A 27,182-nucleotide genomic window follows, 5' to 3' on the forward strand; every position below is an offset into this window, starting at 1 on the left:
ACCAAAACTGGTGTGTGGGAAATTAGAGCTAATTGATGACAAGATAATGAGGGGATGGGCTATTGCTCCATCGATCCCTTTGGGGTTCTTGTAGAAAGAGTCTTTGGAAGAAAGTTGGCCATTGCCACACTGGCTGACCAAAGGACAAAAGAAGGGGAAGGTGCAAACTTCACCGGTGTGGGCTCCCAACCCCACCATCTCATGGCACCCTGGACTTTCTTCCTAATGAGGAGGTGCAGAGTAAAAGTACATGCTAATGCTACCAGAACTCTGCGCTTCTTGAGCAATGCCGTGGCCCAACATAACCACATGCACTTACTCTGCCTTGGCAGTGCTCTCAGGCGCCAGGGCACAGGACAGCTCTAGGGCACAGACGGGACATGGAGGAGGCGTATGAAATATCTAACTATTCATTGCAGCAAGGGGACTGGAGCTTGGATTTCCTAGCTCCTATGTGAGTGCCCCAACCAATGAGCTAGAGCGCAATTCTCAGTCTGTCTCTTTGGCCCAATGAATATCTAAGTATTTCACCCGCACTTTCAACAGGACAGAGGGAGAGAGGCCTGAGGCAGGGACCACCTCTTTGTTCGATGTTTATATAGAACTGAGCAGAGTGGGGCCCTGGTCTGTGTCTCGGACTTCATATAATAAAGACTTTTTAGTTCTGAAGCTTTTCCTTCTCTGTTCCATTCCCTGAGTGGCCGGAAGAAGTAATAGTCTATTTACATACCCTCTATCACAAAAACCTAAACAAAACATGGTATTCAGTTTTCCTTCATGGTAATTTAATATGCCCGTTAGCAAAGACTCGAGGAAAAATTCACCTGTTGTGTTTGCGCAGTAAACAATGACTCAGAAGGGACATTTATTTTCTGTGAGAGATACAAAGCAAAGCAAATAAGGGTCTCAGCACAACTAGGGTGTCCAGGTAGGAACACGCAGGTCTCGTTACTGCTCTGATCTGCGATGTAGTGCCTCTGCCAGTAGTGTGCAGGGAAGACATACCTTGAGATAACTAACATAGGTGAAGAGAGTGCGGATCAGAGACAGATCTGCTCTCTGAAACACTAAGTGAAGAGGTCAAGTTACAGATTCCAGCTTCTTCTGTGCCAACTTTAAGGTAAGCAAACCTTTCACCTCATCTTCGTTAAAAATAGATCATTCAGGACAGGGAAGAAAAAGTTATCATATCCATCATTTGCACAGAGGCATCATTTCCTTTTCTATGATGCCAAGTGTTTTCCCCAGCCATAAACAGAATTAACGGGGTTTATGTTGTAAAGTGCTTTGGTGATGAAAACTCTCAGTGATAAGAATGAGAACATTGCTGAGGACTTTCCATCTTCAGTACTGAACAGAGGCCGGGCAATTCTGGTGCTTCTATTTTGCCTGTTGCTAGTGGGTTGCTGAGTAAGGTTATGACAACTCTGTTTCATCAAGTTGATAGCATGACCAGGGCACAAGGAGAGCATGAAGGTGATTTAACTCTGTTACCCACTGACAGTGTGGAAACTTGTAACAAGGAGGGAATGGTCCCTAAACCTGTGTGTATTGAGCCTGGTAACCTGCATGTTGCCAGTGAGGAAAGCTGCAAAGGGAAAGAAAGTGCCTCTAATCTTTTAACTATGGAGTCTAGCTGCTTGCATAAAAGGGAATTGTGTGGAAATCCTCCTAATGTGCCAGAGGTGATTTTGGATTTAAGTGAAACTCTGAAAGAATCTGTTGTTTCTCAGGAAAATGTTCCTTTAGAGCAAGCGCTAGATGAAGAGGGTAAGGGCAGAATTTCTGTAACTGATGGATTGTTGCTTAGAGAAGCTTGTCAGGAGAAGAATCCTCATGGTAGTTTTTGCAAGGAGGAGTGTGAAAGTGTTTTGATTGAGATATTTTCAGTTCCTAACTGCCAGAGTCTTTCAGATGTGTATGGATCCGCTGACCCAGCTTTTCAAAGATCCAGTGTGGATAACTTAAAGAAGGTTTTAGATGGAAAGAAAACTCTAAGGGAATTTAAACAGCCCTAAAAAGCAAGTGGCGATGCTTGACCAGCCTGTTGGGAAGACAGTGTTGTTGAGACATGAATTTCTCCAGGTTGATTCTTTAAGTGAACAGTTAGTGTCTCAGGTTCAAAGGGAAGGCTGGATTCCTGGCTATACACAGCAAAGCAGCATTCTGGATAAACCCACTGATGCTTTGAATATGTCCTGTGATTTCTTAGTAAGCTCTGATGCATCTAATGCCTTGTGGATGCCAAAATTGGTAGTTGAGAAGCAGAACTGTAGTTCAGACATGATGACAGAAAATGGTTGTGTCCAGTATTTTAGCTAGGGTGGTACTCTCCAGAATGCATTACCAGCAAGAGATTTTTAGCAGGTATGGGGCACCAGAAATTCTTGGGGCCAGCCCCCACCCCCTCCAGAGGAGGAGAACATGGCTAGGGAGGCCATTCATTCTTCATATCGTTTTAACAGAACAAAACATAGGCTAGCAAACTTAAACAAAGGCTTTGTTTAAATTTGTTAGCATATGTATTGTGCTGTTAAACATAAGACTAATTCGCCTTTTCTAGCTAGTACTTACTATTTTGAACATGAGAGACTGTTTTAGAAAGATTGGAGAACGATCTGGTTGCACATCTGGTCCCACTTAGCCCCAAGAGCGAACGAAAAACAAAACAAACAGCACAAACAAAGACTTCCCTCCACCAAGATTTGAAAGTATTTTGTCCCCCCATTGGTCCTCTGGTCAGGTGTCAGCCAGGTTCACTGAGCTTCTTAAGCCTTTACAGGTAAAAGAGACATTAACCCTTAACTATCTGTTTATGACATGCCCCCCCAAATCTCAGACAATGTGGGACCACCCTGGCGGTGATTTCTTCCTAGGACTTTAGAATAAACAGATTAATAAAACACATGCACCTTTACATACACTACTAAATATGTAAACTACAAGACTTCTCACATTTTAAGGACAATTTCTAACCAGTTGATTCTGGGAAACTTTCACGAGAGAGTGCATCAGCTACTTTGTTAGAAGCTCCTGAAATGTGTTGAATTTCAAAATCAAAAACTTGGAGAACTAAACTCCATTGAATAAGTTTTTTGTTGTTTCCCTTGGCAGTATGAAGCCATTTTAGCGCAGCATGGTCGGTTTGTAGCTGGAACCATCGTCCCCAAACGTATGGGCGTAGCTTTTCCAGGGCATACACAATGGCGTAGCATTCTTTTTCACTGATTAACCAGTGACTTTCCCTCTCAGACAGTTTCTTGCTGAGAAACATGACAGGATGGAAGTTATGATCTGGTCCTTCCTGCATTAACACTGCTCCCACACCACGCTCAGATGCATCTGTTGTTACTAGGAATGGTTTGTCGAAGTCTGGGGCCCTTAGCACAGGGTCAGACATAAGTGTCGCCTTAAGCTGGGTAAAGGCCTTCTGACACTTATCAGTCCACTTAGCTGCATTCGGCTGGGTCTTTTTGGTCAGGTCTGTTAGTGGGGCAGCGATTTGGCTGTAGTGTGGTACAAATCACCCATAATACCTGGCCAAGCCTAAGAAGGATTGGACCTGTTTCTTTGACCTTGGGACAGGCCACTTTTGGATAGCATCCACCTTGGTCTGTAGGGGGTTTATGGTTCCTTGACTCACTTGGTGTCCCAGGTAAGTCACTCTGTTTTGGCCTATTTGACACTTTTTAGCCTTAACAGTTAGTCCTGCCTGCGTGATGCGCTCACAGACTTTTCCCAAGTGTTCTAGGTGTTCGGGCCATGAATCAGAAAAAATGGCCACATAATCGAGGTAGGCAACTGCATATTCTCCCAATCCTGCTAGGAGACCATCTACAAGTCTTTGGAAGATGGCAGGTGCATTTCGCAGCCCGAAAGGAAGCATATTAAATTCATACACCCCTGCATGGGTGATGAATGCTGACCTTTCTTTGGCGGGTTGATCTAGCGGTACTTGCCAGTACACCTTGGTTAAGTCTACTATAGAGATGAACTGGGCATGTCCCAATTTCTCCAATAACTCATCGGTGCGTGGCATTGGATAGTTGTTGGGACGAGTTACAGCATTTCGCTTATGGTAGTCCATGCAAAAGTGTATTTCCCCATCTGGTTTGGGTACCAGAACCACTGGAGATGCCCATGCACTGGTAGAGGAGCGGATTATACCCATCTTTAGCATGTTTTGGATCTCCTGTTCTATAGCAGCTTGGGCATGAGTAGACACTCGGTAGGGTGGGGTTCTAATTGGGTGAGCATTACCTGTGTCAATGGAGTGGTATGCCCGTTCAGTCCGTCCTGGGGTGGCTGAGAACAATGGGGTGAAGCTAGTGCACAGCTCCTTGATTTGTTGCCACTGCAGACGTTGCAAGGTGGTGGAGAGGTTCACCTTTTCCACGCCACCATCACTTTTTCCTTCGTAGTAGACACCTTTAGGCCATGCAGCGTCATCTCCTCCCTGGGCTGCAAACTGGCAAACCTGTAAGTCTCTGGAATAAAAGGGCTTGAGAGAATTAACATGGTAAACTCTGGGCTTTAGGGAGGAATTGGGAAATGCTATGAGGTAGTTAACAGCTCCCAGGCACTCTTGGACCGTGAATGGCCCTTCCCATGATGCTTCCATCTTATGGGCCTGTTGCGCCTTCAAGAAAATAGCCTGGTCTCCTACCTTGAAGGAACGCTCCCTGGTATGTTTATCATACCAGGCCTTTTGCTCTTCCTGAGAATCCTTCAGGTTTTCTTTAGCATGGGCTAAAGAGTGTCAGAGGGTGTTTTGTAGGTTGCTTACAAAGTCTAGAATGTTAGTTCCTGGAGAAGGCGTAAACCCCTCCCATTGCTGTTTTACCAACTGTAATGGCCCTTTAACCTCGTGGCCATACACAAGTTCAAACGGTGAAAACCCTAAACTGGGATGTGGTACAGCCCTGTAGGCAAAAAGCAACTGCTGCAACACTAGGTCCCAGTCACTGGAGTGTTCATTTACGAATTTACATATCATGGCCCTCAAAGTTCCATTAAACCTTTCGACCAGGCCATTGGTTTGATGGTGGTAAGTGGTGGCAACCAAGTGATTCATCCCATGAGTTTTCCACAGTTCTTTCATGGTTCCTGCCAGGAAATTAGATCCTGAATCTGTAAGGATGTCAGAGGGCCAACCTACCCTGGCAAAAATGTCTGTTAGGGCCTGGCACACAGCTTTAGCCCTGGTGTTGCCTAGATCTACTGCTTCCGGCCATTGGGTAGCAAAGTCCACGAAAGTCAGTATGTACTGCTTTCCTCTGGGGGTCTTTTTTGGGAAAGGACCCAGGATATCCACAGCTAATTGCTGAAATGGGACGTCAATTATGGGGAATGGTTTTGGAGAGGGGCCTTGACCTGGTCTTGGGGCTTCCCCACTCTTCGGCACACCTCACAAGACCGGACATACTTGGCAACGTTCTTGCCCATCCCCTCCCAGTGGAAGGACTTCCCCAACCTGTCTTTGGTTCTGTTTACCCCAGCGTGGCCACTAGGATGATCATGGGCTAAGCTTAAGACCTTTTCCCAGTACTTAGTTGGAACCACCAACTGTTTTTGTGGATGCCATTCTTCCTGGTGTCCACCAGAAAGAGTCTGCTTGTATAAAAGTCCTTGTTCTACAACAAAACAGGATCGATTAGAAGAGCTGATATGCGGTGGGGTGCTCCTTGCTGCCGCCCACGCATTCTGAAGGCTGTCATCTGCTTCCTGCTCAGTCTGGAACTGTTCCCTTGAAGCTGGAGACACCAGTTCTTTCTTAGATGTGGACTTGGGCTTGGTCCCTCTGGAAGCGATGTAGGTGATGGGTTTGTTTTCGTTGCTGATGAACTGCTCTCCGCTGGTGTACCAGGTGGTATTTCAGGCTCTGGCTGAGCCTCTTGGATGTGGTTGTCTGCTGCTTCTGCCAGTTTAGGCTCGCCGGCGCCCTCTGGCTTTCGGGTTGAAGATTGGTTTGCAATTGCTGGCACTGGTGCTCGTTGCTTTTCCAGTTCCGGGTCTGAGACTGGAGTCACTGTGGCTGTTTCAGTCGTTGGCAGGGGATCCAGGTCCACTACCTCTGACTGGGTCTCTGGTAACACAGATGGGGCCTCTGTGGACGGCTCAGGAGCAGGAATGGGTCTGAAAGCTTGCCTGGTTTGGCTGCATGTAACCATTCCCACTCTCTTGGCCCGCTTCACCTGGTTGGCCAAGTCTTCCCCCAGCAGCATGGGGATGGAATAATTGTCATAGACTGCAAAAGTCCACATTCCTGACCAGCCTTTGTACTGGACAGGCAGTTCAGCTGTAGGCAAGTGTACAGCTTGTGACATGAAGGGGTAAATTGTCACTTGGGCCTCTGGGTTGATGAATTTGGGGTCCACTAAGGTTTGGTGGATAGCTGACACTTGTGCCCCCGTGTCTCTCCACGCGATAACCTTCTTTCCGCCCACTCTCAAAATTTCCCTTCACTCCGAGGGTATTTGAGAGGCATCTGGGCCTGGGGATCGTTGGTGTGATGGTGGTGTAATGAACTGCACTCGGCTGGGGTTCTTGGGGCAGTTGCCCTTTATGTGTCCCAGTTCATTACATTTAAAGGATCGTCCAGCTGACTGGTCACTGGGCCGAGGTGGGTTACTGGAGACTGGTGAGGTGGGCTAATAGGTAGTCTGGGGCTTTCCTTGGGTTGTAGGTGGGGTCTTGGGTTGCCCTCGGTTATAGGGTTTATTGTCGGTGTGCCCCCTGGGGTATTCGCTCCCCTTGACAGTGGCTTTTTTCTTTTCTTTCACTTCCATCCATTTGGCTCCAATCTCCCCTGCCTCGGTTACCGTTTTGGGTTTCCCATCTAGGATGTACCTCTCTATTTCCTCAGGAACACCATCTAAGAACTGCTCCATTTGTATCAGGAGATGCAGCTCGTCCATATTGTTAACATTTGTTCCTGATATCCAGGCCTCATAATTCTTTGCAATGTGGTAGGTGTGTCAGGGGAATGACACATCTGGTTTCCATTTTAGGGCTCTGAACTGCCGACGGGCATGCTCAGGTGTTATCCCCATTCTGTATCTGGCCTTGGTTTGAAAAAGTTTGTAATCATTCATGTTCTCCTTAGGCATTTCAGCCGCCACCTCTGCTAAGGGTCCACTGAGTTGTGGCCTCAGCTCTATCAAGTACTGGTCTTCAGAGATGCTGTATCCATGGAAGGTCCTTTCAGAATTTTCTAAGAAGGCTTCAGTGTTATCACCTGCCTTGTAGGTGGGAAATTTTTTGGGATGTGGAACAACAACTGGTGAAGTGTTGTTAGGATTGGCTGTGTTCTGTTGCTTAGCCTGTTCTAATTCCATGGCCTGCTGGTGGGCTTCCCTCTGGAGCTCCATCTCTTTTTCTTTTAGTTCCAGCTGGTTTTGCTGCTTTTCTATCTCTTTTTGTTGCTTCTCCATGTCTCTCCTGTGGGCAGCCTCTTCCCTGGCCATTTCTGCCTGAATTAGTTCCATTCGTCTTTTATGTTCGTTGTGTTTGTTTATTGCTTTTAGTTTAGCTATTTTTAGTTTGCTTGTTGCTGCACTGGTGCTCATTGTTCCTGCTTTCTTGTGCTGGTGTGCCCTCTTCTGTTTACTGCCTGAAATGCTGTTCCTCTGCTGCCTGCTTAGGGTTGCTTAGCAACAGAGTCTTTTTTAACTTTTCTAAGTAGCTATTCGAGATAGAGTACAAAAAAAAGAAACCCTTTGATTTGCAGATGTGTTTTGCTGGTCTCTGACTCACAGCTGGAGTCCTTTTGTTTAACAAAAGACCCTTGTTAAACCTTAATCTCTCTGCCTTCAGTGTATTCAGAAGGAAGAGAGGAAAAAAAACCCTGCAGACTTGCTTTTAAAAACCCCCTTTTCTCTACTTATAAGCAGCTAGCAGAGAAAAAAGAAAAATAATAATCTTACTGGCTTTTGCTTTTAACTCACTGGCTTTTGGATTCTTATCCTACCGCTAACACCATATCATAGTATCTTTCCCCAATCTGAACCTTAGAGTCCAAAAGTTGGGGTACTAGCATGAATTCCTCTAAGCTTAATTACCTGCTTAGATCTGATAAGCTGCCACCAATCAGGAATTCCAGTGCCTGATACACTCTGGTCCCCCCAAAACCTTCCCTGGGGACCCCAAGACCCAAATTCCTTGAGTCTTACAACACAGGGGAATAAACCATTTCCCTCCCCTTCTCCTCCCCTCCAGGTGTTCCCTCCCTGGGCTCCTGGAGAGATATACAGATTCAAGCTCCATGAATCTAAACAAAGGGATTCCACCCTTCTCCCTCCCTGTTAAGTACAGATTCAATTCCCTTGAGCCTCAACAAGGGGAAAAAATCAGACAGGTCTTAAAAGCAAAACTTTTAATAAAAGAATAAAGAAAATCACTGTAAATTCAAGATGGAATATTACAGGGTCTGTCAGCTTCTAGAAACTGGAGAAAAAGCCTCCTCCAGCAGAAATACAATTTAAAATACTTCCAGCCAAATACACATTAGACCTCTACCAGCCAGATACACGTTTGCAAATAAAGAAAACCAATTAAAAAGACTAAACCGCCTTTCTACTTGCACTTACTACTTGAATAGAAAATTAGAGCTTGTAGTACGTCCAGTCACTCTCAGATCCCAGAGAGAACAAAGCCAAATCCAAAAAACACAAACAAAGGCTTCCCTCTACCGAGATTTGAAAGTATCTTGTCTCCTGATTGGTCCCCTGGTCAGCTGTTTGGTTCCCTGTTTGTTAACCCTTTACAGGTAAAAAAGACATTAACCCTTAACTATCTGTTTATGACACCACTGACCCAGTGTTAGCCCAAAATATTTTAACTATGGTTTACACAGATCAGAAGATGGGCTGTCTGCAGATCCCACCCCCTCCCACATCTATCCTCGGGTGATTTAGTAAGACACAGGCAGAATAAGATGTAACAGACACATATTTATTATGCCACTAGTCAGTAAACTCGACAAGGACACCTTCAGAGAATAAACAACATAAGGAAGAGGCACTCAGTTGTTAACAGTTACTAGAGCATGAAGCTCAGAGCCCTTAAACACCCTGAACCTATGGATGTAAAATAGAGGAAAACCACAATGGGTATTACAATACCATATCATGAAGACAGGGACACAATGACAAAAACTCAGGATACCAACAGGGATACTGGTAAAAATCAGGGGTGCTGGACACCAAACAGGAACTCAGGAACTGGGTATTTTTCTCCTTCTGGACAGGTCCTCCAGGCAGGTCTTCTCCCTCAGGTAGGTCTTCAGTGCTTGCCCATGCAGTCTCTGCTTGATCTCGTAGTCCAGTGCAAGTATGTGCTCACTAATGGTCTGCAGCAGTTGAGTGCAAGTATGTTAATAGAGACCATGAATCCAAAGTCCTATGAATCCTGGTCCCTCTGAGGCTCCTAGCAGCTAGCTGAACTGTGTGGGTCTCTGGCTGCTACTCAGACTGGCAGCCCTGAATGGCAGGCCTGCCACTCACTAAATCACCTGCAGTTGCTAGGCAGATTATGGCTGTGATATGACTCTAACTATCCTGACCTTTCCCCTCCTTGATTTGAAAAAAGCTGAAAGGGCACTAAATCGTCTGAGGAGAAGGGTATCCAAGATGGAGGCTTAGCTGTCCTTTTACAAATCCAAGACGGACATTACATAATACAGGTCAGAAACAGATTTTACCCAACACAGCTCTAGAAAGATCCAGTGTGGGTAACTTAAGGAAGGCTTTAGATGCAGCAAAAACTCTAAGAGAATTTAAACAGCCCTAAAAGCAGGTGGCTATGCTTGACCAGCTTGTTGGGAAGACAACATTGTTGAGACATGAATGTCTCCATGTTGATTCTTTAAGTGAACAGTTAGTTAGTTCCAGTCAAAGGAAGGCTGGATTCCTGGCTATACACAGCAAAGCAGCATACTGGATAAACCCATAGATGCTTTGAATATGTCCTGTGATTTCTTAGTAAGCTCTGATGCATCTAATGCCTTGTGGATGCCAAAATTGGTAGTTGAAAAGGAGAACTGTAGTTCAGACATGATGACAGAAAATGGTTGTGTCTAGTATTTCAGTTAGGGTGGTACTCTCCAGAATGCAGTACCGGTAAGAAATTTTTAGTGGGTACGGGGTACTGGAAAGACTTGGGGCTAGGCCCCCCCTCCTCCTACGTGCAGCAGGGCAGAACATGGCTAGAGAGGGCATTCATTCTTTATATGGCTTTAACAGCACAATACATATGCTAACAAACTTAAACAAAGGCTTTATTTAAATTTGTTGGCATATGTATTATACTGTTAAATTGGTAAGGAGTCCTCAAGAGGGGGGTGTGTGTGTGTGTGTGTGTGTGTGTGTGTGTGTGTGTGTGTGTGTGTGTTTAAACAGTGTTTTTTATTCTATTTCTCCACTGGTCTTGGTTATCCATGGCATTCATACTGAATCACATCAAGTCCAAATCATTAGATGAATGCCTCTGCTTGCTCTGACCAGAGGATGTTTGGATACTGATGTCAGCCCAGTTCCACAGCCTGAAAGGAATCAGGTGTTGTCCCATGTACATAGAATTATTCTTTGCAGCCAAACTAGTCTAACATGCATTTGTTAACTGGAACTAGAGCAGCAAAACAAAGAAAACAAATGCCTCATTTTCCAGCTTTGCAGGTGAGAGAACTATAAGTGTAGATTAGAATGCTGGACACTGATGACCTTAAACCAGCTGCCTCAGGCATCTGCCAAGAATTGTGCTAAAAAAATTTCCTCATCTTAGCAATGGAGCTAAGACTTATCAAACATCTGCCCACCTTTATTTGAATGAAGATTCTTCTGATCTGACAGCTCAGGCCTTGTCAGTTTCATTAGAACAATTTACATATTTGGAACCTAATCCTGTAAACCCTTAATCATTTGTTCAATCCCATTGAAGACAATGTCTGTGGACCACTTTTATGGTAAGAGTTTCAGGAGTCTGTTCTGTTCCTATAAAGGAAGGTGAATCTCCCATTGAAATGCAATATTTTGATACAATACCATAATGCAGTTTAGAATACAGTTCTACTTAAAATTTGCCTTTTAATATGTCATACACGCTGATATGGCTCCTCACACAACTCCCATGTTTTGGGGGAAAGTGAGTAGTTAAGCATGTTGATGTGTGTATATACAAACCCATTTCAGCACTATACTGGAAAATATAGAACTTAATTGTCTATGGAATTTGAAGAAAGTTTAACAGCCCCAATTGTTTTCTGTGTTCATCAGTGTGAACCTGAAAAAATTACATGCCTTTTAAGAGAAAAGAATCAGTCCACACCTACTGAAAATAAAGCCTTTCAACTGGCATGAAGAAGATGCTACAAGACACATACATAACCTCATGAGCAGAGGGCAGCAAAGATACCCTCCCACATTATGACAAGCAAAATAAAATAAATAATAATAATAATTAATAAATAATCTCAAAGAGGCAGAGGGTCACAGATTTGCAAACCTAAAAACCTGTGTTATGCTTTAAACTACCTCAGATCATAACAAGTTTATGAACATTAAAAAGTCAACTGCAAAGGAACACTGAAGCCCGTTAACCTGAATGTGTGACAGCCAGTATGCCCTCACAGACTAAAGGTACAGTCACACCTGAACAGCTGAAAATTAAACTTGCCCTTTTAGGCTAAATGGAGTCATGTCACTGGTTCCATCTCTGTTGTTACATAACAGATAGCAGAACTCCAGTGGGGCATGGTGCTGGTTAACTAAATACTAAAGGATTGGCCATGGCATGATTATTGGGTAAGATCTGAGTTATATATTGACCTGGGTGTGCAGCTGGTCCTTTGGGATCAGACAAAAACTTTTGTTTGATGCAATTGCTTTAAATACCCCCTCCTCCATAAGTCTAGTATTTTGGTGGTGATAGAAGGACTGGAATGCCTAAGGAGACTGCTTTTCTGACTTCTTATTAGCCAGTGTGGTGAGACAGAACTTTATTTTGTTGCTGGTTTGGTATATCTTGTGGGAGAATTATCACCAGTTTTGGGCTGTGTCTGCCCTATTTCTCAGGAATTAGTTCTGAATTTGGTATTCTCAGTTGTGACTCATGGAAGCAGACAGTTGAAGAGCAAGCACATTGAGTTGTGGGTCCCATGCGAGTTCATAATCCCCCTTCACCCAGAGCATGTAGTTAATCATAGTGGCAGACAACATCAGCAGGGAGCGGAAGAATAATCACAGCAGGACTGAGGAACGAGTCACTTGCAGACAAAAATAAAACGAGATTCAGTTGGCGAGTGTTTCAGAGAAAAAGTAACTGAAACACCATGGTGGTTGTGGTGCTAGCAGAGGAAACTATAAGGGGAGTGAAGTGTAAATTTGGCATCAGTTTGTGATGCAACAGCTCAGTGACATGTCTCTCTCTCTGGAGTGGTCCAAGATGAATGTGAAAAAAGGGGAAAAAAATAAAATCAGTAAAGGGCTGGACCTTGTCTCATGGAGACTAACATAGCCTGCTATGACAGTGTGTTGGTCACTGTCCCCTCTCTTGGCTGAGTCCACGAGAGCCTGCTAGCCATTAGCTGAACTGATAATATGTTTGCAGTGCAAGAAGTTACAGTTCACCCTGGTGAGCCATGGGGACCACCTGTCGAAGTTAAAAATGACTAATTCAAAATGGCTTTGCCAATTTTGACATCAATATGCACAACAGTGTGTGTGGTTTTTGTCTGCATCGCTCTCTTCACTGACCAGAGGGGGGTGATAATGGAATAAAAAAGATCTAAATAGGAAATTTGCCTCCAGAATCTTGGTTCTTCACTGATCCTACAGGATGAGGGGCCTTATGGAATATTTATGAAACTAAATTGATGCTAAAGCATGATGAAAATGTATCTTCTACAGATTCCATTGTAAATTTTTGTTTCTTTCCCCTAGTTGGAACGCATAGTGAACCCAGAGGAAATGAACCAAACGTCCATCACAGAATTCATCCTCCTGGGATTTGGGGATTTTCCTAATCAACAAACTCTTCTCTTCCTGCTGTTTCTAGTGATCTACATCACAACCATGGCAGGTAACATCCTCATCGTTGCACTGGTTGTGACTGATCAGCACCTTCACACCCCCATGTACTTCTTCCTGGGGAACTTGTCCTGCTTGCAGACCTGCTACACCTCACAATCCTGCCCAGGATGCTGGTTGGTCTTCTGACTAGGGACAGGACTATTTCATTCAATGGGTGTGTCATACAATATTATTTCTTTGGTTCTCTGTTTGCAACAGAATGCCTTCTCCTCTCAGTGATGTCTTATGATCAGTATTTAGCGATGTGCAACCCACTGCACTATGCAGCCCGTATGAGTGGCAGGGTCTGCCTCCAGCTTGCATATGGCTTTTGGATAGGTGGCTTCCTAGGTAATAGCATAACAACTTTGTCAATATCTCACTTAACTTTCTGTGGCCCTAATGTTATTGACCATTTCTTTTGCGACTTAATCCCCCTTATAAAACTGTCCTGCAATGACTCTCACCTGATGGAAACATTGGCTTTCCCACTCAGCTTGATTTTCTTACTGGTCCCATTCCTTCTTACCTTGATGTCCTATGTCTGCATCATTACCACCATTCTGAGAATCCTGTCCACCACTGGGAGGCAAAAGTCCTTTTCCACCTGCTCCTCCCACCTCATTGTGGTGAGCATTTATTATGGAACTCTGCTGATTGCTTATATGTTCCCAACCACAGGTAGGGCCTGAAGTGAAGTCTGATGTAGTGTCAGGTTGTGTTTCCCTGAGCTCCGCTGGGCTTCATGTCCTGCTCTTACACAGTGTCCCTCAACCTTTCCAGACTACTGTACCCCTTTCAGGAGTCTGATTTGTCTGTGTATCCCCAAGTTTCACCTCACTTAAAATCTATTTACTTACAAAATCAGAGATAAAAATACAAAACTATTACAGCGCACTAGTACTGAAAAACTGCTGAGTTTCTCATGTTTATCAGATAGTTATGAAATAAATAAATTAGAATACAAATATTGTTCTTATGTTTCAGTGTATAGTCTAGAGCAGTATATACAAGTCATTGTCTTACGAAATTTTAGTTTGTACAGACTTTGCTTGTGCTTTTTATATTGCCTGTTGTAAATCTAGGCAAACCTCTAGATGAGTTGATGTATCCCTGTGAAGATCTCTGTGTACCCAGGGTACGCATACCTCAGGCTGAGAACCACTGCTCTTACAGCCCTGGGAGAAAGTGGAGATGAAGAGACCTCTTGAAACCTGGGACCCCAGTCTTGTCAGATTCCACAGGTGGGTACTACTGGGCTGGTGGGAGATTTGAACTTGTGACTGCTCAAAGTTCAGACAATGGGGGCGATTGTGCTCAGTGAGAGGGTGCAGGCCAAATGGACTCAGCTGGAACACTGGGCATCTATTCTGTGTAGAATGGGAGACTTGTACACACACACGCACACACACACATGCAAACACATACACACATACACTCACACACACATACGCATACACAAACATATATACACATACATATATGCACAAACATGAAAACACACACAAATATACATGCACACATACATCCACACATGCTCACACACACACACACACACACACTCAAACGCTTATGCATATGCACACTTATCCAGACAAACATATGCATGCACACAGACACTCATGCAAGCATGGACACACACACACATGTATATCCACACCCACATGCACACATACGCAAATGCAAGCACATATACATATGTACGCGCACACACACTCACATTTGCACGCACACACATATGCATATGCACTCATATACACAATTGTATGATATCTACATTATAAAAACATAGGCTTGCAACATCCGCCTGGAATAGCAGTGTTAGGCAATTGTACCATTAATGTTTGTTTCCTAATATGTATTTCATCTCCAGGCTGCTTTCCAAAAGAAGAGAAAAGCCAAAGGAAACCCTCTGGCCTTGGCCACAGGACACCAGCACAGAACTCGTATTTGCCCACTTTTCAGCAACAATTTAGGGCCAGTTGTTTCCCGATACTTGGGGTCCCAGTGCTATTTTCCAAAGCATCTGGGTACCTGGCCTGTGGACGGGGCCCTGATGGAGAGTCAGGCAGGGGAACACCCACCTTCCCCAGGTTTGTGCGGCGCTCTGAGGCCTTGGCATCCGGATGCCTGGTGTGGGGCTGCAGAGGGCATGTCCAGGAGCACCTACAGGCCATTTACTGCTAACACTTGGGTGCCTGCAGGGTTTGCCAGGAGCTGAGCTGGGTGTGAAAACCCCGGGGGCTGGACTCTGGGCTTCAGGTGCCTAAAGTGGGAGCTTTGTGATTTTAGCCCCAGCTCCACACCCTTTTCCTCACATTATAGCTGGGAAAACTCAGGCATAACAAGGTGACGTTACCTGCCCAGAGTCACTAAGCAGGCTCATGGCAGGAAACCATCTCTCCAGAGTCCAGTCCAGTGCCCTGTCTTCTCCACCACGTCCTGTTGTAATTGACAATGGGACCAAAGGATGTTAGGTGCTGAACTCCGATTCACTGCCCATAGGATTTGGATGCCTAGCATTGGCCTCTTATGGGAAAACACAACCTGTACATTTACAGCCAAACTGCTAGCAGGAGAATTCCTTCCACTCTCAGGAGATGTTTTCCACCAGTTCCTTCTCAGGTTTTACCTTGTTCCATCAGACCCTAATAACTGTGTGTGCATCGTGCAATAAAAGAACTAAACTGAGTCTTCTCTTTCTAAGCAGCACAGAGTAGAGCAGAAGAATGACTTCTCGTGTCTTGCTCACAACACACCTGTTAATGCATCCCAGAATCATGTTTGCTTTTTTTGCAACAGCATCACACTGTTGACTCATATTTAGCTTGTGGTCCACTATAAACCCCAGATCCCTTTCTGACATACTCCTTCCCAGACAGTCTCTTCCCATTCTGTATGTGTGAAACTGATTGTTCCTTCCTAAGCGGAGCACTTTGCATTTGTCTTTATTAAACTTCATCCTGTTTACCTCAGACCCTTTCTCCAATTTGTCCAGATCATTTTGAATTATGACCCTGTCCTCCAAAGCAGTTGCAATCCCTCCCAGTTTGGTATCATCTGAAAACTTAACAAGAGTACTTTCTATGCCAACATCTAAATCCTTAATGAAGATATTGAATAGAGCCAGTCCCAAAACAGACCCTTATGGAACTCCAATTGTTATACCATTCCAGCAGGATTGGGAACCATTAATAACTACTCTCTGAGTATGGTTATCCAGTCAGTTAGGAACCCCACCTTACAGTAGCCCCATCTAAGTTGTATTTCCCTTGCTTATTGATAAGAATATCTTGTGAGACCATATCAAATGCCTTACTAAAGTCTAGGTATACCACATCCACTGACCTCGTTATCTCTAGCTTGCTTGCTAGCATATATATACCTGCCCCTGGAAATTTCCACTACATGCATCTGAGGAAGTGGGTATTCACCCACGAAAGCTCATGCTCCAAAACGTCTGTTAGTCTATAAGGTGCCACAGGATTCTTTGCTGCTTTTACAGATCCAGACTAACACGGCTACCCCTCTGATATTTGACACATCCACCCCTTCTCTCTTATCCACAAGACTCCTTATCCTATCAAAGAAAGCTATCAGATTGGTTTACATGATTTGGTCTTTACAAATCCATGCTGGCTATTCCCTATCACCTTACTACCTTCCAAGTGTTTGCAGATGATTTCCTTAATTACTTGTTCCATTATCTTCCCTGTCACAGAAGTTAAACTAACTGGTCTGTAGTTTCTTGGGTTATTTTTATTTCCCTTTTTATAGATGGGCACTTTATTTGCCTTTTTCCAGTTTTCTGGAATCTCTCCTGTCTCCCATGATGTTCCCCATGGATGTCTCAGTCAGTTGAAGGGGCAGCTCTGTGGAGTACCATTGTGCCTGGACATCAGTGGTACAGGGCAGCAATCAGAGAGACATTTGGAACATCAGGCTAGATCCTCACACTCGTTTTCACCACCTAACTCAGTTGTCCACAGTGGAGCTACTTTCACTTACACCAGCTGAGGGTCTGCCTTCAGCCGTCTGTTCCACAGAAAATTACAACTCACACAAAGAATTCATTTCCCAGCATGCACACACAATTACACGTGCAGGCAGAAGGAGACACCCAGAGATACACACACAATGCAGAAATACACAAAGCATGCACACACAAGTATATTCCACATAAGGTGGTTCACAGAAAGGCCCCCACACACAATATGCATGCACACACATAGTAGCACTATCATATACAAAGGCCCTGCTATTTTTTTTACCAATTTTCACCCTAATTTTGGGCCACTCAAGTATCTGAAAAATACTGATTATGTTAAACCAGGGTTCTCAAACCAGCTCCCAGCAGCAGCAGCTCTCAGACCCTTCAGCCCCAACTCTAAGGGTTCTGCTACGCGGCCTTCCCTCTGCAGCCAGCTCTCAGGCTGCTGAAGCTGCTTCCATGCAACTTGCAGATCCCCTCCTAACTTGGGATATTACCCCTCCTGTCCTGTTCTGGAGGGAGTATGACTGTTGCACTGGAGGTAAGCACAATGCCTGAACTGAGCCAACAGGTTTGCTCCACGTGGGATTTTCAAAGAAGTCTAATGGAGTTTGCACTCAAATGCCATTTTACTTCAGAGGGAGTTGTGCACCTAATTCCCTTAGGCCTCCTTTTAAAATACCAGCCCGCATCTCTGTTTACTCCAGTCCAGTCCCTGGGTGGTGCCATTTGATAGTGCAGGCTGGGATCTAGAGAACCAGTACAAGTGCCTTAGAATCACCAGATTGGACCAGACCAGGGTCCATCAATTCCAGTATCTTGTCTCTGACAGCAGGCTGTCCCGGATCTTCATCCTCAAGGAATCGTATTTCTATTAATTACACCCAAGTCTTGTCTATTCCCCACTGGGTGAAATTCACCCCCATCCAGTGGGCCCGCCCAAAGCCTAGGCATCACTGCAGTGCCACATAGGACCTGTTAAGAGGTTTTGTGGCATATAGATGTCCAGTTTCCATTAATGGGAAATGGGTGCCCTGAATTGCTCAGGTGACTTCAAACTCCCACCTGTTCAAATTAGCTGTCTTTTCATGGTCTTCTCCCATAAATTCATAGATTCCAAAGCCAGAAGGTCCTGTCCGTCTAAATTCCTCAATAACACGGGCCTGAGAACTGCCCCAAAATAATTCCTAGAGCAGAGCTTTTAGAAACAAAAAAAAAAACCACTCGATTTAAAAACTGTCAGTGATGGAGAATCCACCACAATCCTAAGTAAGTTGCTCCGATAGTACACTAATGTCTTGAATGTGTTCAGATACTGTGGCGAGTCTTCCACTCAAGCTGAAATTCACCCCGTGAAGAGGGGCAGCACAAAATGTACACACCAATCAAAAGGGGGTGTGGTTGAGATTAAGGCAATTAGTCACTGAGCTGCCATCAAATCCCTTGGGTTGTGGCATGTCTAGCTACAAGAATCAGCATTAATAAAGTCATCAGAGGTCTAGCCACAGAGTGACTTATATTGCAATGCTCTGGAGCAGGGACCATCACTTTGTTCTGTGTTTGTACAATGCCTATTAGAACAGGGTCTCAGTCTATGACTGGTGCTCCTGAGGTATGTCTACACAGGCTGCGGCAGCAAGACTCAGAGCCCGGGTCCACAGACTGAGGCTCCCAGGGCTAATGCTACTGTGATAAAAATAACAGCACACTTGTTCAGCTAGGGCTGGAGCTCTGAAGCCCACCCCCTCTTCTGTACACACCAGAGCCCAAACTCCAGTTCAGGCCGCAACATCTACACACCTATTTTTAATGCAGTAGCGCAAGACCAAGACTGTCGACCTGAGCTTGGAGGCTCATTTCCACGAGTTGTGTAGAGATACCTCTAGGGACACAGCAACCAAATCATTAATGCAACTATAAGTGCAACCCCCTTACGATTTTCTGCCCAGCCAGATGTTGTGCAGTGGCAGGAATTGTGGGCTTCTGACTAGAGCACGAGGCCAGGACTCAACACCTGGGTCCTGTTCCTGATACCGCCACTGACCTACAGTATGGACCTTGAGCAAGTCACTTGCCCTCTTCCTTTATCTCTGTTTCCCCTCTCATCCCTTCTCGGTCTTAATTTAAGTCAATATGAGAACATAAGAACAGCCATACTGGGTCAGACCAAAGGTCCATCTAGCTCAGTATCTGTCTACCGACAGTGGCCAATGCCAGTTGCCCCAGAGGGAGTGAAGCTAACAGGCAATGATCAAGTGATCTCTCTCCTGCCATCCATCTCCATCCTCTGATGAACAGAGGCTAGGGACACCATTTTTTACCCTTCCTGGCTAATAGCCATTTATGGACTTAGCCACCATGAATTTATCCAGTTCCCTTTTAAACATTGTTATAGTCCCAGCCTTCACAACCTCCTCAGGTAAGGAGTTCCACAAGTTGACTGTGCTCTGTGTGAAGAAGAACTTCCTTTTATTTGTTTTAAACCTGCTACCTATTAATTTCATTTGGTGACCCCTAGTTCTTGTATTATGGGAATAAGTAAATAACTTTTCCTTATCCACTTTCTCAACATCACTCATGATTTTATATACCTCTATCATATCCCCTCTTAATCTCCTCTTTTCCAGGCTGAAGAGTCCTAGCCTCTTTAATCTTTCCTCATATGGGACCCTCTCCAAACCCCTAATCATTTTAGTTGCCCTTTTCTGTCAATTTTAAATATGTCAATTTTAAAAAATCAAACCCTTATTTAAAAATGAAATGTTTTGTTTCAGTTTGATCTTTGGAAATATTTTTAATGTCCAACTTAATTAAATATATACTTTTCATTTTCCAACAGAAAATTGAGATATTTTGTAAAAATTGACATTTTCCGCTGGAAAACTTTGATTTCAACTAAGCCACATTTTCTAATATTACAATGTTTTGTGTGGGCAAAAAGTAATTACCTCTTCACAGCTACTCTATCAGCCTTCTGCTATGTCCCATGGAAGGACTGGACTCAGGGTCTTCCCTTCTATAGTCTTCAGGGTGATAGTCACACTATCCTTTGTCAGCTGACCAGATCTACATCATGTGCCCTGTCCAGAGCCTGCAACTCCCAGCAGTCTCTAGTCTTAAAGGGCTACATCTCTGTAGCATAAATCTGGGTGAACTTGCAACACAAGATTCTCTGTTTCACTCTGGTAGGCCTTGTGGTTAAAATATTCAAAAGCAACAAAGGTGATTAGGCATCTGAAAACGCAGCCAGATGTCTCAAGGGATTTACAGGAATACTTAGGCACGTTAGTCACCTAATTCCTATGGATTTCAGTGGGCTGCCTAACTACCTTTAAACATCTGGCCTTCAGGCACATGTGAACATTTTCCCCAGTGTCTCAGACGTCTCTACAAGGCACATTTTCTCCCTCATATGCTTGACATAGCACAGCTTGCTTCTCCCTGTTACAGGCGTGTTCTGTAATGTTATACATTGGCCAGACCCTTCACTGGTTTACATCATGATAGCTCTCCTGGATGGCACCAGATGGGCCTCTGGTTCCACTAGTTCTGTTTTCACTTATATCATAGAATCTCAGGGTTGGAAGGGACCTCATGATGTCATCTAGTCCAACCCCCTGCTCAAAGCAGGACCAATCCCCAAACAGATTTTTACTCCAGTTCCCTAAATGACCCCCCTCAAGGATTGAATTTGCAACCCTGGGTTTAGTAGGCCAATGCTCAAACCACTGAGCTATCCCTTCCCCAATTAGAGGATAGATCCATTGATGGCTATTAACCAAGATGGTCAAGGACAGATCCCCATGCTCTGAGTGTCCCTAAGTCTCTGATTGCCAGAAGCTGGGATTCAACTACAGCAGATGGATCACTCAATAATTGCCCTGTTCTTTTCACTCCTTCTGAAGGATCTGGCATTGGTCACTGTCAGAAGACAGGATACTGGGCTAGAGGGACCATGGGTCTAACCCAGTATGGCCGTTCTTATGTTCTTATGTCTTAGTGTAAAAGAAGAAGTTTAATCTATTAGTTTACCAAAGAGGTGGCTTGAACATGGTTTATAATGGTCAGCTTTGTCAAGGATTTAGGTGCCTAAAGATGCAGCTAGTGTAGATTTAAAAAATCACCTCACTGCCATTGAGTCAAGTGGGAGTAGGAACCTAACTTGCCTCTGCACTTTTGAGAATGTCACTAGATGCCTAAATACCTTTGAAAATCTAGTGCTACGTACCTGCCAAAGGAAAAGATTTCTAATAGTAGAGATGTCCTTAATCTAGTGAACAAAAACAGTATGAGATCCAATTCAGCCTGGAAATTAGAAGCACATTTTGCACCATGCAAGTAACTAACCACTGGAACAACTTATAATGGGTGTGGTAAGTTCTCCATCACTTGAAGTCTTTAAGTGAGGACTGGATGTCTCTTCTAAAAGAGATGCTCTTGTTCAAACTGAAGTTAGAGGCTTGTAGGAATCATGGGGTGAAATTCCCTGACTGGGGTGACACAGGAGGTTAGATCATAACGGTACAATCTGGCTTTAATATCTATGAATTGCTGAATTCAGTGGGTCTGATTGTCTCCTCACTCACCCCTATAGAAATTGCTCCTGAGCAACTCCACTGCAGTCAGTGGGGCTGATTCCCCTCTCACTCATTCCAATGTAATTGGTCCCATTTCTGTGCTTCAATTTCCCCATAAGTGAAATCGGAATCCTGCCTTCCTTGGTAAAATGCTTTGAGATCTACCGATTTAAAGCCCAGTGTAAGAGCTAAGTATTATTGCTATTCTTTGGCTGTCCCACTGTGCTCTGTTATTCAGCCCACTCTTTTGGGAACAAGATATAAGAATAATGGATGGAGGTTTGACATGAGGCAAGAGCATGAAGACGTTGCTCAGAATTTAGTACAGGGGAACTCTATGTAGGAAAATATGTGAGTTCACAACACCCATACAGACATGTGGGAATTACAGCCAGCTACTCTGAGACCTGGCCCTTGAGTTATTTATTTAATGACCTCACAAGCAATCCACCCCAAAGTTCAGGAGAAAGTCTGTGAATTTCTTTGTAAATCATGTCCCAAGGCTGCCTCTGAGCAGATGAAATCAGCCTTCCTGAGTCGAACACTGTTATTTTGCCTGGATAGAGCATACAGGAAAACCTAAGCATATAAGATATAGATAGTTCGGTTTTCAATTACAATGTGATGTGCCTACAATCTACTAAGATATTGGATGTTTGACTCCAATAGGGCAGGCTGAGTGCTTGAATTTTTGACAAGTTTCAAAAGAAGTGTGTGTTAGAGAAGCAGATTGACTGGTTTTGGTTTTCTGACGGTGCTAAAAGATCACTTTCTTCTGCATATGATGTGATATCAAATGTTTGTTTGTTTGTTCAATTCAGGATACATCCACAGGTTTGCTACAAACACAGTGAGTATGTTTTGAAAATTCTTCAAGTACATTCTGTCACAGAGTTTGAGGGAGTCAGGGCCTTGCACCCCGCACTTCCTGCAATTCACCGTGACTCTCAGCCAGCCAGTAAAACAGAAGGTTTATTAGATGACAGGAACACAGTCCCAAGCAGGGCTTTTAGGTACAACCAGGACCCTTCAGCCAGGTCCTTCTGTGGGGCAAGGATCTTAGACCCCAGACTTGGGGTTCCCTGCCTCTTCCCAGCCAGCCCAAAACTGAAAACAAAAAACACTCCAGCAGACTGTCTCCCCCTCCTTCTCTCCCCCTCTCCCTTTGTCCAGTTTCCTGGGCAAAGGTGACGACTCGCCCCACCTCCCTTCCTCGCTCAGATTACAGGCTCAGGTACCGTCCCTCACCTAAAGTCATCCCCTGCTCTCCGACTCCCCATTCAGACAGTCTCAGTAAAACTAAACGATATTCCCAGGTCAATCCACCCCGCTCCCTACTCTGTCACACCTTCCCAGAATACTTAACATTTACATCAGTTTAATTGAAATGAAAATGTGTTGTTTTTATTATTATTACTAACATTCAAGTTAATATTTGTTCCTTAAATGGAACAAATTTTTCAGCCTGATTTTCTTTTCATTGTTTGTGGGGGTGGGAGGGAAGGGTTTAGGTTAGAATTTTCATTGGATTCTAAAGGAGTCTGGTGCATAAATTCCATTGACACACAGTGGTTTGAGGTGCCTAATTCCCTCAAGCTTCTTTGAGAATGCCAGCCCATGTTTCTGCATTTGTCCCACACGCCAGTATAAAAACAGATTAGACAATTTCACAAGTGCTTATAGTCAGTTTCTGATCAGTTTCACCATCTTTCTGTCTTGCAGAATGATGTCAGTTTTGCAAATAATGCAGCCTCTCCACTTTCCAAAATAAAACCATCTTCCCCGCTATTTACTCTGAATCAGATCTGATCACTTTAGAGAGAGAAAAAAATTGCCGAAAAGAAAAGAAATAGTTCTGCAGTCAGTACGGCTCAGAAAGAAGGACATGGATTCCCTTCTACCTTCTGTATCATCAACATAATTATTTACTAAGTTTACATCAGTTACACTCGTGAAAATATCCTGAAGACAGTAAAGTTTGCAGAAGGGTCATTAAGTGAAGAAAATGGGGTCAAACTTTATATTAGGGTACCATTTATAAATGCTTTATAAATCGGCTTCGCAAGATTAGATTTTTATTGCTGAATGTGAATAAACGCCAATTTTACCTTACACACACAAACTGATAAAATATTTCCATTGATAATAATCTTGCCTTGTGCAGGAGGTCAGACTAGATGATCAGATTGGTCCCTTCTGACCTATTAGTCTATGAGTCTATGAGTCTAAATGTACAGGAAAGAATAGTAAAGAAAATGCTACCTGAGAACTTATTAGAGTTTAATTTAAGGCTATTTACTTTGTGTATTTTGACATGTGAAGTTGACAGTTTGTGTTTTAAGGGTCATAAAGTTTTAAATATGTGAAACTCAACATTTACAGGCATTAAATAATTATTGACTGACCCACCCATTGTCTGTCCCCCTTCTCATAATTTGACACAACTGTGAAAATGTAAATAGCTAAAATTAGGAAAAAATGCTTAAAAATAAACATTGATATTATGTGCTGAAATTATTTTAAAAAATCTGTCCAGCCTTCCTACAAATGATTAATAGATTATATATATGTTATACCACATACTGTTAATTAACTACTTGTTTAGTCCACCACATGGTCATCTGCCCTCACATTGCCCCTTGTGGATACATTTTCTGGATGAGGGATTTATGAAAGAGGACATATGGCAAGCTTCATGGTCCACAGAGAAAGTGACAAACAAGTATCTTGTCTCAGACCACACTCAATGTCAACCAGGGTTTGATTTACCACAAAGACAATGAAGCCTTCTGAAACGATTTCATACCGGACCTGGAATTGGTGCTGCAGCAGAATTTCAGAAGCATTATGTTATTGTAGACAGCCACAAACCATGACTCATATAATTGAGGACTGCAAAATGACTCAATTTCACCTTCCTCCCCTCCTCCTTTCCCCCACCAATCCCTGGTGAGTTCAGACCCAGTCCCCTTGGGTCTTACACAAGAATAAAAAAAATCAGTCAGGTTCTTAAAAAGAAAAGCTTTTAATTAAAGACAGAAAAAAGTAAAAATTATCTCTGTAAAATCAAGATGGAAAATGTTTACAGGGTCTCAGCTTTACATAGACCAAAGGGACTCCCTCCCCCCTAGCCTAAGTATAAGTTACAGCAAACAGAGGTAAAATATCCTTCCAGCAAAATACACATTTGCAAATCAAGAAAACAAATATAAAGACTAATTCGCCTTCTGTCTAGTACTTACTAGTTAGAACATGAGAGACTGTTTCAGAAAGATTGGAGAAACCTGGTTGCATGTCTGGCTCCTCTTAATCCCAAGAGAGAACAAAGAACAACCCAAAAAGCACAAACAAAGACTTCCCTCCACCAAGATTTGAAAGTATCTTGTCCTCCAATTGGTCCTCTGGTCAGGTGTCAGCCAGGTTCACTGAACTTGTTAACCCTTTACAGGTAAAAGAGACATTAACCCTTAACTATCTGTTTATGACAAGCTGTAAATCAGATTTATAAGCAACATATTATGACTAGTGGACTCAGTACAAATTGCTTTAAGCATTTATGAAAACTTCAATTACTAATCCTTCATGAACTATTTATTAATATAAATTATGACCAAAATTAGAGGTGAGTGGAGTCTGCCAATCTGTGGTCCCATCACAGTTACCATTGGTCAAAGGAGACATAAGTCAAATATGAGGGTATCATGAACAGCAACATCGGATTGTCCTTTTCGGTGTTAGAGTTGGGAACCAAGTTGCACACTAGAGGCAGACCCCTTTAAGATGTCTCAGAGCAGATGTCCCAAAACAGAGGCACCCAAAATCAGAGTCGTTTTTGAAAATATAGGAACTATAGGACTCTTGGGTGCCGTTTCAGGCTCTGGGTGAGGAGTGTGTTTGAATAGCTCGGACAACGGAACAGGGAATCAGGTTCTGTTTCCAGGTCTGGGATTCAAATGGGTGCCCATCTCTGTCTAATGCTCTGAGCCGACAATATGCTGAGGGCTCTGGGCTCCCATTGAGAGCTTTGAGCAGAGAGTTGGACTAGATGACCTCCTGAGGTCTCTTCCAACCCTGATCTTCTATGATTCTATAAATGTGCACTACACCATACAAGTTCTGTTCAGCATCCTAATATATATGTGATTGCTCACGTTATTGTCTATCAACAATGATATGGCTCTAACAATATCACCTATTATTTATTTGTCTTCCCTTTATAGTTTCTTGTATTTTGGCAGGTACACCACCTGTCCCCACTGGTGAAGGGAAATCAAACCAATGTGAAGGAATTTATTCTGCTTAGGTTCCCCGGCTCTCGGTATTTGCAGATCTCACTCTTCATGATATTCTTTTTAATATACCTCCTGACATTCACAGGAAACACCGCCATCATATCCTTAGTGTGGACCCACCGTTGTCTCCGCACCCCTATGTATTACTTCCTCTGCAATCTCTCCTTCCTGGAGATCTGGGTCACCACAGTCTACATTCCCAAAATTCTTGCCAATCTCATGTCACAAAGCAAAACTATCTGCTTCCCCAGCTGCCTCCTGCAGATGTACTTTGTTTTCTCCCTAGGCTGCACTGAATTTCTACTCGTGGCAGTCATGGTCTATGATTGCTATTTGGCCATATGCCACCCATTGCGTTATCACTCCATCATGAACAACACCTTGTCCACTCAGTTGGCCCTGGGCTCATGGGTAGGTGGTTTCCTAACTATTTCTGTGCCAATGTTTCTGATCACCAGGTTGTCTTTCTGTGGCCCTACAGTCATCAACCATTTCTTCTGTGACATAGGTTCTTGGATAGCGCTGTCCTGCACAGACATACACCTGGTTGAAATGGTGTACATTGCTCTTTTCTTTATTGTTGTTCTGAGGTCCTGTGCAGTCACCCTTGGCTCCTACATTTACATCATCTCCACCATCATGAGAATCCCATCTGCCCAAGGCCAGGAAAAGGCCTTTTCCTCTTGTTCTGCCCATCTCACCATTGTGGTTATGTTGTACAGCTGCTCCATCTTTCTGTACATCAAGTCTTCTAAACAGAGCTCACTGGACATGAACAAAATTGTCTCTGTCTTCAATACTATTGTGACACCATTGCTTAACCCTTTCATTTACACTCTAAGAAACAAAGATGTCAAAGAAGTCATGATAAAGGCTTTCAGTAGGATATGACACAATTGTTCAATGACCTGGATATCATTAATTTAGGCAGGCAGAAAGTGAAACAAGTGAATCAAGTGAAACATCAAAACATAACACTATCAAATACAATTGTCTGGTTATCCTAATATATACTACTACTAATAATAATAATTAATACAGAGTTTGGCCCAGTGTTTGGAAACTATATTACATGGGCCTGCTTCTCATTCACAATAAAGCAACTCTGGACCCTTTTGGCAGTATAAATGGGCTTTAAAGTAGGTATAATACACCTGTACCCCGATATAACATGACCTGATATATCACGAATTCAGCTATAACATGGTAAAGCAGCACTCCGGGGATGAGGGAGCTGCGCACTCCGGTGGATCAAAAC

The 27,182-nt window shown here is 43.6% G+C and overlaps 1 protein-coding gene across 1 annotated transcript; it reads left to right on the forward strand.

Moving 5' to 3' along the window:
* Positions 1-380: 380 nt before the first annotated feature.
* LOC115638175 (olfactory receptor 6F1-like) lies at positions 381-26,815 on the forward strand. The gene is made up of 3 exons (XM_030539742.1): positions 381-454; positions 22,806-22,866; positions 25,871-26,815. Exons 1-3 carry the CDS (start codon positions 381-383, stop codon positions 26,813-26,815), a joined length of 1,080 nt encoding a protein of 359 aa, XP_030395602.1.
* Positions 26,816-27,182: the final 367 nt, after the last annotated feature.

This window comes from Gopherus evgoodei, chromosome 21 (assembly GCF_007399415.2).
Source record: "Gopherus evgoodei ecotype Sinaloan lineage chromosome 21, rGopEvg1_v1.p, whole genome shotgun sequence".
Taxonomy (NCBI): Eukaryota; Metazoa; Chordata; order Testudines; family Testudinidae; genus Gopherus; species Gopherus evgoodei.

Coding starts and splice junctions, on each gene's coding strand:
- LOC115638175 (XM_030539742.1), top strand. CDS start 381: ATGGAGGAGGCGTATGAAATATCTAACTATTCATTGCAGCAAGGGGAC. Junction 455..22,805: donor TTGGATTTCCTAGCTCCTAT/GTGAGTGCCCCA, acceptor CCCTTTGTCCAG/TTTCCTGGGCAAAGGTGACG. Junction 22,867..25,870: donor CGCTCAGATTACAGGCTCAG/GTACCGTCCCTC, acceptor GTATTTTGGCAG/GTACACCACCTGTCCCCACT.